General features: G+C 40.1%; 1 protein-coding gene across 1 annotated transcript; it reads right to left on the bottom strand.

Moving 5' to 3' along the window:
* Positions 1-115: 115 nt before the first annotated feature.
* PSMB1 (proteasome 20S subunit beta 1) lies at positions 116-18,864 on the bottom strand. The gene is made up of 6 exons (NM_001260636.1): positions 18,676-18,864; positions 14,267-14,374; positions 11,077-11,158; positions 8,574-8,703; positions 2,209-2,315; positions 116-405 (listed from the first exon to the last, which is right to left on the bottom strand). The coding sequence occupies exons 1-6, from the start codon at positions 18,786-18,788 to the stop codon at positions 220-222; spliced, it is 726 nt and encodes a 241-aa protein (NP_001247565.1). The 5' UTR covers positions 18,789-18,864; the 3' UTR covers positions 116-219.
* Positions 18,865-19,644: the final 780 nt, after the last annotated feature.

Genomic DNA, 19,644 nt, shown 5'->3' with positions numbered 1-19,644 from the left:
AAAAAAAAAAAAAAAAATCTCGGAAAAATAGAAAAGGGTGGGGAAAATGAAGAAAATTAAAAGAAATTCTACTTCCTATATCTGTCTTGCTTAGAGAAGACAAGTTACAGCACAATGAGTACTTCAGGTTTCTCTTTTAATAAACAAAACCATCCAAGGTACAGTTCCAAAGTACAAAATCAACCAGTTCTGAACTGATTGGTGACAACAGCACACAGATCAGTCCTTCCTTAAGGGAACAGTCTCCTCCCTGATGCCCTCTTTGGTCACTATGCAGATCCGGAGCGCGTCCCCAGTGTACACGTCTCTCTCAGCCGCAGAAATAAAGACATCTTTCACCAGCCGCATGGCTCTGTCCAAGGACAGCGGGACATGCTCCACGTTCTGCATGTTCTTAAAACCAACCTGGTGGGACAGGAAACGTGGGTGAGATGTCACGTGACAGTAAGCACAAAGGAAAGGTTCAAGTTTCTTCCAACACCCTCATGCGTACGAGGATTTGTGATGAAAATGCTACACAAAATTAAAATGTCCCTCAGACTGAATGAAGACCCTTCCAGACCTGGATGAATCACACACACCAGAAATCTGACAAAGGTTCACTGGCAAAGCTCTCACTCGAGGAGCACATGACCTAGAGAGGCGGACATATGCAAGCAAAGTGATGAGAGAATTGTTATAACTAAGAAGAAATTAAGAGCCAGGAGAGCCCCAACAGTTGTCCACTAAGTCTCCTAGAAGAAGAAAGGCTTCAGCAGAAAGGACTTTTAAGTAGGTGAGTGCTGAAGGCTACACTGAAGAGCATAGAACATTCCAGACTGGAGAAGTGGGATGGAGTCAGGAAAAGCACATCTTTTCTGAGAAAAGCAGAGTTAGGGTCTGGGTGTAGTGGGTGACAGGAGATGAGGTCAATAAGCAATAAGCAGAGGAGTAGCTATACATAACACACTTCAGAAAACTGAGCAGGATGAATTAGGGAAGTAAGCTTGCAGGCAGAAAGGATGTTAGAAAATAAATCCAATAATCTAACAATGTAGGTCTGAATTTAGCCAGCAGTAATCAAAAAGAGGGACAAATTAGAAATACAGGTGACCTTTAAATAACACAGTTTTCAACTGCTCAGGTCCACTTATACATAAACTTTTTCAATAAACATACTGAAACATTTTTGGAGATCTGCAACAATTTGAAAAAACTCAGATGAGCTGAGTAGCCTAAAAATATTTTAAAAATTAAGAGAAAAGTATGTCACAAATGTATAAACTATATGTAGATACTAATTATTTTATCATTCACTACCATAAAATACACATAAATTGATTATAAAAAGTTAAAGTGATCTCTCAAGGTTCTCCTTTGTTTTTCATTGTGTTTAGTGCAATATTATAAGCCTTAAATAACAAGTGACCCAAACAAAGTGCTACTAGTGGTGCTGGAAGTGCTCCCCAAAGAGCAGGGAAAGTTATGACATTACAAGAAAAGGCTGACTTGCTTGATATGTACTGTAGATTGAGGTCTGCAGCTGTGGTTGTCCACCACTCCAGATGATTCTCCTTGTAAACAGATGATGTAAACTTACAGTATCAACAAATACAGTATCGTAAAGGTATTTTCTCTTCCTATGATTGTCTTAATAACATTTCTCTTTCCTGTAGTTTACTTTCTCATAAGAATACAGCACATAATACATATATAAAACACGTGATAATCCACAGTTTATATTATTGGCAAGGCTTCCAGTCAACAGTAGGCTTATTAGTAATGTTTTCTGGGAGTCGAAAGTTATATGTGGATATTCCAGTGCTTGGGGAATTGGCACCCCAACCCTTGTGTTGTTCAAGGGTCAGTTGTAGGCTTGGGAGTTCAAGTACAATACTGGGTAACACAGAAACGGTGGGTAAGACGGAGAAAGGTATTTTTATGATCTTCAGGTAAAGATGGCAAAAGAATTAATCACTACAGACATAAAAGAGTTGGAAGCCATGAGAATACAGGAAAACAGTCAAAACCATGGGAGTAGGTAAGGACCCACCAGAGAGTAGGGAGAACACAGAGAGAGATGGTAAGGCTTCTGCAGGGCACATCTGCCAAACTCAAACAGTAATTTATAAGAAAGTCTTTATACCTTGGATCTCCTAAGCTAATGAAGAGAACTTGGAGAAAAGTACTTCAAATGAATACTATGACAAATTAGACACATATCATTACCTGGTTGTCAAGCAGGGGCTGTAGCATGGCACTTGCTGAGCCTCCAGCCTTGAAGGAGTCTCTCTGGTAAGACCCTACTGGGTCAAAGCTGTATACAGCCCCCTTTCCTTAAAGAAGAAAATAGTATCCATAAGGATGGCATCCAATCACAATCCCAAATCATCACAAAAATAAATCAAGTCAAAACGTGACACAAAATGGACTATCACCTTGGCTAAAACGTCAGGGAACAGTTGGAACACAGTCACTGTTGCACTGGTGACAGCTGCACCACACACACTGTTGCACATGTGAAAGCCAGAACACAGTCGCCATCGCACAGGTGACAACCAGCACACAGTCACCATCGCACAGATGCCACCCAGCACACAGTCACCATCGCACAGGTGACAACCAGCACACAGTCACCATCGCACAGGTGCCACCCAGCAGACAGCCCCAACCCCTGTGTTGGTGTGTTGTTCAAGGGTAAACTATGCTTGGGAGTTAAAATACAATATTAACACAGAAAGGGTGAGTAAGAGGGAGAAGGGCATTTTTATGATCTTCAGGTAAAGATGGCACGAGAATTAACCACTGCAGATGTAAAAAGAGTTGGAAGCCATGAGAATTCACAAAAATAATCCAAGCCATGGGAGTAGGTAAGGACCCACAAGAGAGTAGGGAGAACACAGAGAGACAGTAAGGTCTGTGTAGGGCACATCAACCAAACTCAAACAGTAATTTATAAGAAAGTCTTTATATCTTGGCTCTCCTAAGCTAATGAAGAGGAGAACTTGAAGGAAAGCACTACCTATGTATATAGACAGGTCCAAGGGACACATCCGCAAGACAAAGTAAAATGAAGAGAATTCTGTAACATGTATAATACAATACTATTTTTGTTTAAAAGAATAAGAAAACTCTTTGTACAAGCACAAAAAAGTCTGGAAAGATAAATAACAGACTGTGGTTGGTTATCTTTCAGCACTGAATTAGAGGCAAGAAAAGAAAGGAATTACTTCTTATGTTTCTATATTATTCGAGTTTTAAAAAGAACACAGGTAATTCTACAATTTTTAAAAAGGCCTGTTAAAAACAACTGTGTTCTGGGTATGAGAAATCATGAATCATTTACAACGTATGATTTTTTAAAAACATAACTGATTTGGAAAACACATTATATACCAGAACTCAGTACCCTGGGAGATGTGATATAGGGACAGTCTTCTTACTAACTATGTACAACTGCCACTGTTAGCTTTGTATGTTTTCTACTATAGAACTGTGTAAACTTGGCCAAGCGCAGTGGCTCATGCCTGTAATCCCAGCACTCTGGGAGGCCGAGGTGGGCAGATCACAAGGTCGGGAGTTCGAGACCAGCCTGGCCAACATAGTGAAACCCCGTCTCTACTAAAAATACAAAAATTAGCCGGGCGTGGTGGCATGTGCCTGTAGTCCCAACTACTTGGGAGGCTGAGGCAGGAGAATCGCTTGAACCCGGGAGGCAGGGTTGTGGTGAGCCGAGATCACGCCACTGCACTCCAGCTGGGGCAACAGAGCGAGACTTGGTGTCAAAAAAAAAAAAAAAAAAAAGAATTGTGTAAACTGAAATTCTCTGGTGGAGAAGGCACCATCTGAGGTCACCTAAGAAACTGTGGGAAGTATTTTTGCTGAAAGCAAGCTTGGGACAAGACACGAGATCACAGCAGGCAATCCACTAACCTTAATATACAAAAAAAGAAAGAGATATAAGGTGTAAAGGCAAAAAAATGATTATATCTCTCATGAGGACGACGGGCCACATATAAACTGAGGTCCAAAAGCTTTACCCAAGGATGGGACCTATCTCAGAAAACCACACACAACAAATTTGAAAAAACAAACCGAAGAAATGGTGGGCTACGTCCAAGAACACAGCTTTAAAGATCCCCTAGAAGAAGGAAGAGAGACACTACTAAAATCAGTATAAAACAACAAAAATAAATAAATAAAAATAAAAATAAAAATAAATGTAGAATGGCATAAATCTTGACTACAAAGTGCTTTTCCTCATCAAAGTAAAATCCAAAAAGCACAATAATTTCAATGTAAAAAAATCAGACAAGTCTTAAAAGAAACACAGGTAAGCTTTGGATGGGAGAGGTTTTTCTAACAAGGCAAGAAACTGAATGTCATAAAGAAATGACTGACAGATTAGACTGTATGAAACACAGAAATTTCTGTGTAGCAAAAGGCACTGCCCAAAAGAGACAAATAACACTCTTGGGGTCGTCTATATTACAGACATTTGACACAGTTGAATGTAGTTCTTGAAAATCAATGAGAAGAAAACCTGCAAATAAGGAAATGGGCAACAGTTAACACATTAATCAGTCTCCAAAGAGGAAATTTATAAACTCAATAAACATATGAAAACATGCCCAAAAATATATATAAATGAAAATAATAGACTGTTCAATGGGGAAAAACATGTTTCCAAATGTGTTAATTCTAATACTGGGAAGGCTACATAAAACCAGGTACTCGGGGTACTGGCATGTCCTTCAGAAAGGGTACAGTCAACAAAATACAAAAAAAATTATCTGACCCAATACTTCAACTACTAGAAGTCTATTTTAGCAAGACAAGCATAATTGGAGAAGTTCACAAAAATGGATGTACAATGACGTTCATCATATTGTTTATATCAAGAAAACAGGAAGCCAAAATGTCCTTTAGAGGACTGGTTAGGTAAATGATGGTACAGCCATACTGTGTAAGTCAGCTATTAAAAACTATGTGTTACAGCAGCAAAAACAGAAGAAAAAAAAATTTAATTAAATACAAAAATCACTATGCATACAGCTTAGATCTCCTTGATAATAGACAATGTATAGTTACAGAAAAACAGATACCAAAGTCCTACTTATATAAAACTGCACGAGTGTATGTATAAACATGTACTGATTGATTATTTTCACTACCGAAAAACTAAAGCCACTTTTAATTTGGGAGAAAAATATTTAAAAGGCATGACAGCAGCTAAGAGAATAAAGACAGAGAGGTTAGTGCCGACAGCGGTTGACACCAAGGGAAAGAGCTGTGGACCTTGCTGTCCTGAAGGTTTCAATATGGAGCACTGCTCTCCAGGTCCCTGCATCCACCAACACAGAAGACAGTAAATGAAGTCTCCTGATACATTAGCAGAGGCTCTCGACTTAGGGGACCAGGTTCTAGAGTGGCAAAGGGTAGGAGCAAAACACATGAAATGGAAAGTTGGTGTAAACAAAACACAGACCATCAGGCCCCTTCCTCCTCCGAGGCCTAAAATGCTGCCAACCAGGCTTCTCCTCCTGTAGTCCCACCTCACCCCAGGAAAAAAGATTAAAGAAATTCTTCATCTGAAGAAAATGCTGCTTATTGAAGCACCCAGTTAATGGCTGTCAGTTGACAAGCTATGTAAACAAGGACTTTTATAATCAAATTTTCATACAACACTTCAATGTGAATGGACAGCCAAAAAAAAAAAAAAAATCAGAAAGTTGAAGGAAGCCTCTAACACAGAAGACACAGGCCAAAAATGAACATACAACATGAAAAAAAAAAAGCACTCTGATGAAATATACAAAGAAAGTACAAAACATCTAACAAAAACAGAATTTTTTTTAAAAAAAGCTAAAAAATAAGAAACAGCTCTTGGAAATTAATGACACCAGAAATAAAAGCAATCAGTAAAGGATGAAAAGCTAAAAGTAAGGAAATCTTCATAAAGTAGAAGAAAAAAGAGAGAGATGGGTAACATGTGGAGTCAAAACTAAAGTACCAGGTCATAATCCAGGTGGTTGTGGAGAAGGTGGGGAAGGGTAGGGGAGGAGGAGAGGAAAGAAGGTGGAGAAAGAGGACAAAATAAGTAAGAAACTCTAGGCAAGGAATATCACTATACAATTTCAGAACACCAGGGTAAAGAAAAGATCCTAAAAGCAAAGTCTCAAAAAGGTCCGGTTTTGTTTTGTTCAGAAATCTCTCAGGAGGTAAGCCTCTAAAATAAGGAAATAAATCAAAAAAGAGGAGAGCACAGGATGTGCGGGAATCTCAGGATGGCAGTGGTCCATCCTGGAGCAAGGGGAAAAGAGATCCACCTAGTATGTGAGGTCTGACAACCAGATGAATTGTATTCAGAGAACGTACAAGGAACTGACAAAAAGTTTAAAGAACTCTGAGCCAATTAGAGAGAGTTAACTTGAGAAAAAAAAAAAAACGAGTTACACAAGAAAGAAAATATGAATGCATGCTACTTGGTGCAACGAAGATCAATATCTATCTGGTCACAGTAAAAATATTAAAGGTCTATGTTATCAGAAGTGTAATGTGTTACAGGAGGATGCTAATGAGGAAGAGGACACAGAAGAACTAAGAACCATCATCTACCAGAAGAAAACACCAAAAGATATCTCAAAAGAGTGCAGTATAAATATAGAGTTTTGGAAAATGGAGGTAAGTACCAGGAAATACAGGTAAAAGAGTTGAAAAATGTCTTAGGGCAATGGAAAAAGAAGATAGAGGACTGCTTTATTATTCACACAAATTCCCCTATAAAATAACAATTAGTTTAAAGAACACTTAAAGTCAACCAGACAACCTTAGAAAGACAATTCTAGAGACACTTGAGGTTGTCACCAAAACTAGCAACACTGTTACATGGAAATCGAAGAACAGGGCTCTGACATGAAACAAAGTCAAACCTGAATCTTAGGTCTGCTGCTTAGTAGGTATCAGCTTTCCCAGATTAGACTCTCTAACGCTCGGAAAAACTCAAAGGATGCTGTCTGGCCTGCTGACACCTATTTTTAATGTTGCTAAAATCTGAATCTATTAATCTGACATTAAAGCCAGGCATAACGTGAGTCAAAAAAGACATCAGAAGCATCCAGCATGCAAAGTTAGGCAAATTAATTTGTAGCTAGAATCTAATTACCCAGGTTAAAGGTAATTCATTTCTATTTTTACTATTTCTACGCTTTACTTTTTCTCTTAGTTTTCAAGTAAGGTTGAAAGCCTTAAAAAGAAATTGTGTCAACCTAATTTGTCTACACCTAAACCTTGGTAGTAAAATGATCAAAATGCTCCCCAAGGCTGTGTATGGGGGTGGATGTTGAGTCAGAGATAGAGCGTGCAAAGAAAATGCTCATGGAACAGAAAGGGATAGGAGTCAACACCTGAGAGGCAGGGCGCTGAAATGAAGCCTGGCTCTTTCCTCTTAGACTCTTTCACAGGATTTAGGGTCCCCAGTCCCCTTGTTTCTTTCTGCGTCCAACTGAGATGTTCTGTGATGTGGCCAGCTGCATGTATTCCCCTGGAGGCTCTGACCCAAGCCAAGGCCTGCCTTGAACATTCCCAGGCACTGATAATGTTGTTTAGGCTATTGCTTGAAACACTGAGAAATTACCCCTGTTGCTAAACACAGAGAAATTATCCCTGGCCCTGAACCAAATTCCTTAAACACTCAAATCAACTCCCTCTCCTTGGACACATCTTTTCCTGCTGTCTGCTGAGAGGACTGTTGCAGCACTAAATGCTTTTGACTGATTACCCTGAGATTTAGTGTTCTGGAACCCCAACTAGGTTCAGGACAGTCCCTTACAGGAATTCCTCTGCCCCCACTTTTAGGGCTACTTCAGCCACAAGTTCAGCCAGAAGGAACACAGAATATGGGCTTACACCAACGACGTCCTCGTCTAGACACTTCTGTAACTTCTTATCTCAATGGACTACTATAAATGGTGACACAGATCTGTCCTGGGAGATTGTACTTGGTTTTTTAGATGCAACCAGAAGCCAATCCAAACACGAACTGGTGGAAAACATTGGTGCCCATGTGGGGTAATGTAGCTCTGGATCAAAAACGGGATGGAATATTAAGTAACAAGACTAACATTCTCAGGGACTCCTGGTCTTATTCTGACAGAAAATCAAAGACGTGTTTCAAAAAGTTCTGAAAACACTGGAATAGATGCTTATTATTAATCACCCCAAATGACTTCTAAAACCTTTAAAGAACTTTTCTGAAGTATGTTTGTTAATAAAAAAATTTTCAATACTCAGAATCACGTTTAGGTCATTTCTTTCTATAAGATAAAAACTCCTAATTATTTACTACTAACTCATGCAAGATCCTGAGAAAACAGCAAAATAACCGGCTGCTCAACATTCACTATTAGAGCTTTCAATATGCCTTTGGGTGTCGTATATTAGCTTCCGTTTCTTCATCACTTTCATTATCAGAAATGAAACGAGACTTGTGTCAGATGGTATTTATGGTTCTTTTCAACTCTAGGTGGAGACACACACATCTAGGAAATAATAACTCCTCCTCCCCACCATTTTCCAGAAAAAAGGAATTCTACCTTCTTCATCAAGTCCACCGATGATGTTGTAAACATAGTATGGAAAGAAGCGCCTTGAATACAGGATCGTAGACAGCATCGCAGCAATTGCCCCCGTAGTCATGGCCTTATTATTGGAATGCTTATACATCTGCAATTATTGATGAAAGTTAACAGGCATGTAGAGGCAGAGGCTATTATAGACTAGAACAACCCACAGTATACAGTGAATAAATGCATACCACAGTGAAAGGGGAAAGCATGCCTATTTCTTTCATGATCAACCAACACAGTATTACTAAGATAAAACTTTAAGGGAAGGAATACTAAGTTTGCCCTCAGCTCTCTGGTTTAAAGGCTCTATTTTCCATACCACCCTTATCTTGGGTACTCTTGGGTACTGCTAATCCAAGAGCTAATGTCCATGCGAGGGCACATGAAGTGGCCTAAGGAAGATGGGTTTAAATCCATCTCTCTCCCTCACTCTGCATATAGACCGGGGTCAGCAAACAACCCCTGTAGTTTGGCTCAGGGGCCAAATCCAGCCTACCCCCTATTTCTATGAATATTGTCCGTGGCTGCTTTTTCACTACAAAAGCAGAAACAAATAGTCATGACAGAGATCAAATGGCCCATAAAGCTGTAAATATTTACTATCTGGTCCTTTACAGAAAAAATTATGCCAATCCCTGATCAAACCCAGATGTAAGTCCCTCTCTTTGTGAAGCAGATGTCTGTGAGAACAGAAGACACAGGGCAGCACCCTTACTCTGCATGATTTTAATACACAGCAGTGGTCGTGATCCTTCAAACATCTCCAGTAGAGAACACAAGCATCCAAAACAGGGTCTTAGCATGACAATACAGGGACTGCAAATCCTAGTTTTACTACACCCTTGGGAACCCTACATTATCCACTGGGAGAGAAACATCACAAAAATTATAAACATAAAATGAATTCAAGATCACCAATTTTTGTTAACCATATAGCAACCATCTCTAATGAGAAACCTAACGGCCAGGCATAGTGGCTCACATGTGTAATCTCAACTGAGGTGGGAGAATGTTTGAGCCCAGGAGATGAAGGCTACAGTGAGCTACAATTGCACCACTGTACTCCAGCCTGTGCAACAAAGCGAGACGCTGTGTCTAAATAGATACCTAATTAGTACCGTAAAATTAAACAATGTCAAAACACTGAAAAATGATTAGAAATGAACTATAAGTATGGATAAGATTTTTACAGAGGAATGTCTTTCCAACATAAAAACTATAAAAAATTATTCATAGGCCGGGTGCAGTGGCTCACGCCTGTAATCCCAGCACTTTGGGAGGCCGAGGTGGGTGGATCACCTGAAGTCTGGAGTTCGACACCAGCCTGGCCAACATGGTGAAACCCCGTCTCTACTAAAATACAAAAATTAGATGGGGGTGATGACAGGTGCCTGTAATCTCAGCTACTTGGGAGGCTGTGGCAGGATAATCACTTGAACCCAAGAGGCAGAGGTTGCAGTGAGGCAAGAACATGCCATTGCACTCCAGCCTGGGCAACAAGAGTGAAACTCTGTCTCAAAAAAAAAAAAAAAATTTCATTCCATTTCATTTTGAAACCAAGCACCAACATTTATTTACTTCAGCACCTAATGAAGCATGAGAGAAAAACTTCAGGAAGGGGTGTGCATTATGTTGAATTCACCATTCGTTGTTTTATTAACAATGACATGTTTACTTTTGTCTTCTAACTCCCATTTATAAAATAAACATTAGGAATTATCATATGAATATGCCAGTAAATGTAAGTCACTATAGCTTTCAATATAAGTTTCTAAAAAAGTATTAACAACCGATAAACACTGAGTGAAATCCTTTCTACACATTCAAAAAGCATCTGTCAGTTAAATAAATACATTACATACTCCAGTAACCACTCATAAGTGTAAATAATTTCAAGTGTTATTCACAAATAGGCAAAACAGAATGTGATCACCCCTGACTTCCAGCAGCTGGCTATCAACTGAAGCCTGTCAGGTAACAGAAATTAATGGTGCATGTTGTGCCTCTCGTCCAAGCTCCTGGCTTATTCATTCTTTCGTATTTCTACTCACGCATCCTGCCAACTAAGAGCACAGCATTGTAAAGAGGAAAAACTTATCAGCTGATAGTGATGCAAACCAAGCTCCTGTGTCAAATCTTTCCTGGGCTCTCTCCTGCCATAGAAATTGATTTGCTTTGTTTTTGAGGGAAGAGTATCTTCAGAAGAACTCCTCCCAGGCTACTTCTAAAAGGGTAGAGAACCCTTCATGTGATACAAGACTAACAAATGGAATGTGCTGCTGTTTCACATTATGGTACTTTAATGACCCTGCCTTAATGATATCATTTCATTTCTAGCATACATTTATAATTCATCTACTAACCTAGTGACTCTCTAGCTATTCTGACCAACAGTCATGCTGTAGGCTTGAAAGAATTTAATGAACTGCTATTAATTTGAAATAGTGTAGAAATGTATAAAAGCATCTACCTTTAGTCTTGCTTCAATAATCTTTGTCAGGGTAAGGCAGTCTCCATGAAAACCACTGCATCCAATGACTGTTTTGTCTGTTCTGTAAAAAGCATATTTCAGAAAACGGAGCTGGTTAGACAGTACAGCAAAGCATATCTTCGGCAATTTTAAATTTAAAACCCCTATTCCCATTATGTCCTAAACGGTAATGGGACAAGCAGCCACCCTTCTGGGGAGGGGGTTCTGTATTCCTACATCTCACCCCTCAGTCCAGATGAATTATAGGTGGATCAAAGACTTTAAAAATGCAACTATGAATGGACTAAATAAATCATGGGTGAATTTTTTTACTATCTTGGGCTGGGGAAGATAGGTAGGTAGGTTGGTTGATTGATTTTTGAGATGGAGTTTCACTCTTGTCACCCACCCAGGCTGGAATGCAGTGGCACAATCTTGGCTCACTGCAACTTCCACCTCCTGTATTCATGAAATTCTCCTGCCTCAGCCTCCCAAGTAGCTGGGATTACAGGCGCCCGCCACCAGCCCAGCTAATTTTTGTATTTTTAGTAGAGATGGGGTTTCACCATGTTGGTCAGGCTGGTCTTGAACCCCTGACCTCAGGTAATCCGCCAGCCTTGGCCTCCAAAGTGCTGGGATTACAGGTGTGAGCCACTGCACCCAGCCTCATGAAGGTAGATTTAAATATAACACAATCCAAGGGCCACACAGAAAAATTTCATAAATTTGACTACATAAAACTCTACAGAGAAATTTATGAATAGCTTTTTAAAACCCTAAGAAAATATACTGGTAGCACCTACCATCAAAGTCTAGTTTTAATTCTGCAAAGAGTTCTTACAAATAAGAAAAGCAGTAACGACACAAAGAAAAGAAGGGTAACAGTCTATGAACAGACAAGTCACAGAAAAAAGAGACATTAAGTCACCATAAACATAAGAGCCTCTATGTTACTCAGAAATCCAAATCTAAAAAAGAGACTATTTCAACCAATCATAATGGCTAAAAACGCCTAACTAAATGCTGGTGAGGTTGTGGAAATAGTATAAACTGATTAACTTGTTAGATGGGCAATTTGGTGGTATCCATTAAAATTTTAAATACACACCACTTTCACCAATTCTACTGCTAGACATCCATCTTGTCAATATACTTATGCCAGCATGCAGAGGGATGCTCTAGACTCACTAGTGAGCATTCATTTAAATAGCACCCCATAAGAAAACAAAACAAAACAAAAGCCAAATGTCCATCTGTATGGAAAGGACTAAAATTTGGCATAGACATACAAATTCAACCATGTAATTCAAAAATTAATTCCTAGATCTTTATATGAATCTATAAAGAAACCTACACAATATTTTGCAGAGGCCACAATTCCTTTTGGAAACTTATGAATGACCCGCACAAACCATACTTGTCCTACTAGGAGAGCAGCCGACACCTCTAGGGTCATCACTAACATCAACTCTATCCCTACCACCAACCTCACTGCACTGAGGTGAAGACTCCAATCCCCTACAAGGCTTTACTGCCTTTACTAACAAGATTGGCTGACAATACCAACAGGGAAAGACAGAAATCTTAGAACTTCAAGATGCTTTTCCCAAATATCCAGGTACCACCAAAGGAATGGGAGTTTTCATGCAAAGAATATAGTCTCCAACAGGTTTGGAAGAGGCACCCCTAGTTCTAGGTCCGCCCCACAGGACATGGGATGAGAGATATATACAGGCATTCGTTAATGCTGTATTGTTCTTATTCTCTATCTCTATATCTGATGTGTTTCATTAAAAAAAAAAAAAAAGTGCTCACTTCAGCAGCAAACGTAACTAAAGCAACATTTAAAAGATGAGTAAAAGCCAGTACAAGGATGGTATCCATAAAGTTGTTTTAAAATCTTATTTCTAATATTTACTACTTTCAAGTTGTACAAGTGTCATCCTCGAGGAGAAAAAAAGATAACACGAGAACACTATGAACAGAAAGCAGAAAGACGGTATCAGAAGATGCAAGTGGACAGAAAGAGAACCGGGAAGATGCAAACAAACTTCACTGCTTTTTGGGATAAGATGTGGGCTATCCCTGGGACCAGGGAAGAAAACGTATCTTTTCTTCTGTACCTACTTCCTACAGTACAAGGACGGCCTGTCCAAAGGACCTAAACCTCCTAAGTCCCATTCATTCCTATTACAATTCAAGTTTAATAGACTTTTGTAACTAACCCAGGAATTCATGACCATTTACAAGTATTTCCAAAACTGTTAAATACAGACCACTACTAATCTGCAGTATGTATTTAGCTGATTTATGCAGGCTTTTTTTTTTTTTTAAGTTTTGGCTTTATTTTCATGTTTTAGGAAAAACACAGCTAGCCTATTAAAACTGAGCTATGGATATAATGGCTTAGGGTATTTCTAAAACGAATGTTTCAAGTTAAAAAAAACAGTGTGGGGAGGCAGATTTTTAAAAAATACCATTTAATGATTAATGGTGCTATGGTTTGAATGCTTTCTTCAAAACTCATGTTGAAATTTAATTGCCATTGTGATGGTACTGGGAGTTGGGACCAGGTGTTTAGGTCCTGAGGGCTCAGCCCTCATGAATGGACATTATCACAGGAGTGGGTTCGCTCGCTCTTCTTTCTCTCTCTCTGGCTTTCCACCATGTTAAGACACAGCAGGAAAGCCCTCACCAGATGCCAGCCCCTCAATCTTGGACTTCGCAGCCTCTAGAACTGTAAATCAATAAATTTCTGTCCATTATAAGTTACCTAGTGTGTGGCATTCTGTTACAGCAGCATAAAATGGACTAAGACAAATGTATAGATGGAAAAAGTGACAAAGTAATTATAGTAAAATACAAACAGTAAGATCTAGGTGATGGCATACGGGTTTTCATTATGAAACTCTCTTACTTTTGTTGCACATTTGAAAATTTTCATGGTAAAATGCTGGGGTGAACACATTTAAGTTACCGAAAGCACTTTTGGTACCCTGAATATAGCAAATATTTTTAAGACTGCACATTGAATTATTAGGAAACATTAACTTAGAAAATGATTTTCTAATAAAAATGCTCCCAACAGCAACTTAAAAACTCATGAAACAAATCATTTAGAAGTAGAAACTCTCACAGCATTAAATCATTACAAAGGCATTGTGAAATGTCTTCAGAAATATTTACTTACAATTTGTAACATTTGGGGCTATCCCGGGTATGAATTGAAAACCCTTCACTCAGTCGAGTATCAGAAGCAACAATTGCAAAATCTTCTCCAGCAATTGCCAGTACAGTACTGAGGAAAAAAGAAAAAAAACATTAATTCTCCAGGGTGGTAATCCTATCCCTACAAATAGAAGAATGCTCCATAGCACATACTGGGATCAAATACTCTAGATGTCAACAAAACATGATTCAAATGGGAAGAGGAAAGATGAGCGGCAAGAGAATGAACCCCTGGTTACAAGTTGCCTGGAAAAACAAATTATTAATAAGCCTAAATCAGGGCAAAGTCTCCTTGGCAGGAGGTAACAGAAAAGTCAATGAATTATCATCACCAACACATTAAATGCTTACTTGTGCAAGGTACTACTAATACAGAACAACTAAACACCACGTCTGAGCCCTTGAGGGTTAACTACAGACAGCGGTACTACAACACAAGCTCTAGGAGTTTCGAGAAGATGGGATTTATCTTTCTTTCTCTTTATAGCCAAGTCCTTATGTAACGCCTATATAATGCTTATTTCTTTATACCCAAGTCCTTATACAATGACAAACGGACAAACAGTAAATTTTTTCCTCTGTGGCTGTACAATTTGACAGCTTATCAAAGAAATTTACAGTATGAATTCCAAAAGCAGACTGCCTGGGTTCTAATTCTGGCTTTCCCAGTTAGCAGATATGAGACTGTGGGTAGTTACTTCTCAAGGCCTCAATTTCATCATAAATACAACAGAGATCACTTCAGTTGCTACCTCAATAGGGTGTTCAAAGAATCAAATATGTAAAGCCCTTATAGCAGTCCCTGACATGTAACTGGTCCTCTAGTAAGTGTTAGCTATAACTGCTATGGCACTAGAGTATGACTAAGCACCTGGGCTCTGGAATTACATGAGACAGAGACCCACTCTTGCTACTTACTAGGTATGTGATCTTAGGAAAATTCTCCAAATCCAAGTTGATGGTAACAGTACCTGTGTTACAAGGTGTGTATATTTGGGTGTGTATATTTTACTGTAAAAGGCTTGATTGATAACTATAACCACTGCTTCAATGCAATAGTGGAAATTAAAGGCATGGTGCCTCACAGACGTAAGCACTCAGAAAACTTTAACCACTATTTTCACTGAGGAGGGATTTATGCTAAAGCTCTCACGTAGAAAAGGATGGCATTCCAGGTAATATAAACAGCATGCAATGGCAAACAGGTAATAATTCAAATAGTACATTCAAGCAACTCATTCAGGCAGCCATTTTTGCACAAACACACGTAGTGACATAAGGTTTATGTGATGGACAGGGTTCCTACTGTAGAAAATCCCAAATGCTAAGCTAAAGATTTTGGAATTTTAGCAAGAAATCACGAAGGTTTTCTGAGCAAGAATGACCTGTAGTTGTAACTACCAGGAGGCTGAGGTGGGAGGACTGCTTGAACCCTGCAGAGAGCTATGATGGTGCCTGGGCATTAGCAGGAGATCTGGTCTTTTAAAAAGATGCAAGAGAGAGAAAAGTTCCATTTACAAAGTGGGGTTTCAGGAAGACTACTCTGACAATAACAGTACATGAAATGGGATGGAAACACTGTTCTAATACTACTAATGCAATAGTAAGGTAACAGGGTGAACAGGTAAATCCGAAATTGTCACAAACACACAAAATAGACAAGTTGTTATACCTACGTAAATGTGTTAGGAACTGGGAAAACCAATTATGACATCCAAGATTTAGAACTTAAATGAGCAGAATCATGGCATAATTATAAAAAGTATTTTAAAGGAGAGCAGAGGAGGCCGGGCACGGTGGCTCACACCTGTAATCCCAGCACTTTGGGAGGCTGAGGCGGGCAAATTGCCTGAGGTCAAGAGTTCGAGACCAGCCTGGCCAACATGGTGAAACCCCATCTCTACTAAAAATAGAAAAGTTAGCCAGGCATGGTGGCAGGCACCTGTAATCCCAGCTGCTCGGGAGGCTAAGGCAGAAAGCTTGAACCCAGGAGGCGGAGGTTGCAGTGAGCCAAGATTGCACCACTGCACTCCGGCCTGGGTGACAGAGTGAGACTCTGTCTCAAAAAATAATAATAAAAAAGGAGAAGAGGAGATTGAGGGGAATAATTAGCTTGCTTTTTGTTTTGTTAGCTGTCTCGAGTTATTGTGAGAGCAGAAAAACCAGTTAGAAATATTTTACCGAAGAAGCCAGAATTGAGGGACTCATGAGAGGCAGAACTGGAAAACCAGATTTGGGAGTTATCCTCCCAGCGATGAGACATGAAAGAGTGCTGAGTGATAAACAAGGGGGCCAATGACTTGTTTAACTACATTTAAAGACAGAGTAGAAAAAGAGAATGAGGCCTCATTTTGTGGAAGCAAAGGCTGCCTGAAAGTCAGCTGCAGTAAACACTAAAGAAAAAGAACAATGACTGAGAAAAAGTAATCAGAAAGTTCTAAGTAATTTTTAGGGCAGTAATGGCTTAAACTGGATTACTAGGGATTAAAAAGTGAGTAATGAGTAGGGCATACTGAACACTGAAAATTCTTATTTATAGAGAATAGCGTTATGAAATGGGTCTAATAACCCTCCCTACAATGTACAACTTAATTAGTCATCACAGGAAGTGTTAAGGAGTATAATGGAAAAGCATGAATAAACTCAGTGGTGAAATAGCTAAGTCCTGGCTCAACTTCACACCAGCTCTCTGACCCTGACAGTTTAATGTCTAATATGACCCTAGGATGCTAACATCATCGAACATTCACTTTTCATGATGATTAAATAAGATGACGGCTTGCAATTTACCAAATACATCTCTCTCGATTCTCACCAAAAACTATGAAGCTACTAATGAAGAAAATTTAGGTTCAAGAAGTTCAGAAGTAACCAAAGACCTGACTGTCCTTTAGTGGCAGAACTAAGACTAAAATCAGACTTTCATTGTCTTTCTAACACACTCCAAAAATATGCATTAATATTTCAAATTTATGAGGAACCAATTAACATTTTTGCTTTGTTTTTAAAATTTATTTTTGTAGAGATGGGGTCTTGCTATGTTGCGCAGGCTGGTCTTGAACTCCTGGCCTCAAGCGATAATCCTCCTGCCTTAGCGTCCCAAAGTCCTGGGATTACAGGTGCGAGCTACAGTGCCCAGCCAATACTTTTTGTTTTCTTTAAGAACCATCGGTTCATTCAAATTGAATGTATATATTTTAATGTACAAGGCTTGATTAGTAACTATAACCACTGCTTCAATTTACAGCTCTTCCCTGTCAAGAGTCTTAAACAAAGCATCTTTCTATAACCCTGTATCTCTGGCGTGCCACCACGGAAAATTATATTACTCAAGATAAAGTTGGTAATTGAAATAAAAACCAAAACTTGAACACAACATACAAGATCACACATATTAAAAGGTCCATCTTCTGAGTATTTTGTTTTCCTGAACTTAAGCTAAACGTTTAAAAAAAAAAAAAAAAAAAAAAAAAAAAAAAAAAAAAGCCGGGCGCGGTGGCTCATGCCTGTAATCCCAGCACTTTGGGAGGCTGAGGCGGGCGGATCACGAGGTCAGGAGATCGAGACCATCCTGGCTAATACGGTGAAACCCCGTCTCTACTAAAAACACAAAAAATTAGCCGGCCGTGGTGGCGGGCGCCTGTAGTCCCAGTTACTTGGGAGGCTGAGGCAGGAGAATGGCGTGAACCCGGGAGGCGGAACTTGCAGGGAGCTGAGATCAGGTCACTGCACTCCAGCCTGGGCAACAGAGTGAGACTCCTCCTGACAAAGAAAAAAAAAGCACTTATCTATGAAACTAAGTTTGCTCAACCAATCCCACCTTCTATTTGAAATAAAATGATCAAACTGCTACAATTAGAAATAACAGAAATCAGGCGGCTACAATTAAGACGTTTCCGCTACCAACCCAGCTACGCATCTAACAACACAGACCAAACAATCCTAACTTTTAAGTTTCAGACGCTAAACCTCTACCCTCGCCTGCTGGCATAAGGAACGTGTACATGAGGTCCAGTTTGGTCTTCCACAGAGCAGAGGCTATGTTTCAATTTCTACTTTACCGTCGTACAGCAGCAAGGAGCATGGAGTTCCGGTCCACATAAAAACCCAAATGACAGGGCTGTAATGGGAAACCCTAAAAACCAAGGCTGTATCGCAATCACCAAGTAAACTTGACCAAAGCGAGCCTGAAGAAGGAAACACAGGGCATGAGAGGACGGCAGGGAGACCGGCCTTGTGCGGACCCACTCAGCTCAGGGTTCTGAGGCCTGCAGGGGACCGGGGCAGCGCCTTGACGGCGGTGACTCCTAAACAGGCTTCAGCAAATGGGGGAAGGGCGAAAGTGAAAGCGGAGCTCTCTGGGGTTTTTACCCTCCGTTGAAAGCGTAGGGTGAAAATCGCAGCTGCAAAGGGCCCGCGGCTCCGTGCGGCTCCATCCCCAAGTCTCTGCCAGGAGCCGAATACATGGCTACGGAGGACAACATCGCACGGCTGCGCCTGCAGCTCCAGCTCCGACACCTGCTGTCTCACGGCGAGATGGCTGCCTTGACCGGACGTTACGCCACTTCCGGCTTCTCCTGAAGTTCGCTCCCGGCCTCTCTATCTTGCGCTAGTCGTTGCTCCTGGAGGGCTGCAGGGCGGCCTGTCCCTTTGGTAGTTGGGTCCCGCCCATTCCAAAAAAGCTGACAGAAAAGTAAAGGTTTCCCGCCCCCCGTCGAAGAAAACATTGGAATTCACCCCAATGGACGAAAATTTAAGTCTGACCATACAAAAACATTGGCAGAACTATGGCGCAACGCCAACTCGAATAACGGTGAGCGCGTTAATTGTCCTGGCTAATAAAAAATGTATATAACATTTCCTATCCTTAAAGAGCTCACAACCTCACTGATAATAAAGAGTACAAAGAAAACGAGCAGTATAACATGTGACTACGCCACAATGAACTACAGAAGGGAAAATCAGTTCCCACTAAGTTCTAGTCCCACTAAGAAACAACTGCGGATAGAGCCTTGTGACCACAGTGCATGAAACGGGAGTGGCAGAACTGAATATAAATGCGTGTGTAAACACAAGCCGTTTGTTTTGCTTAGTGTTCCTTGTCATTCTACACCCTTGAAGATCAGCTAGCGTTCTTGCACAGGTAAGGAGCACGCGCTTACTGAGTGCCAAGTACTGTCAGTCTCTGTCAATCTCCCGACAGCCCAACGGTAAGCACTATTATCACTATTCAATTTTACAGAAGAAACTGCGGGGGAGAGGTCAGGTAACTTGCCAAAGGTAACACCGCTAGTTGCTTTAAACCACCACCACAACAACAAAACACACACACATATAACC

Source organism: Macaca mulatta, chromosome 4 (genome assembly GCF_049350105.2).
Source record: "Macaca mulatta isolate MMU2019108-1 chromosome 4, T2T-MMU8v2.0, whole genome shotgun sequence".
Lineage (NCBI taxonomy): Eukaryota > Metazoa > Chordata > Mammalia > Primates > Cercopithecidae > Macaca > Macaca mulatta.
This window is presented reverse-complemented; position numbering and strand designations above follow the sequence as displayed.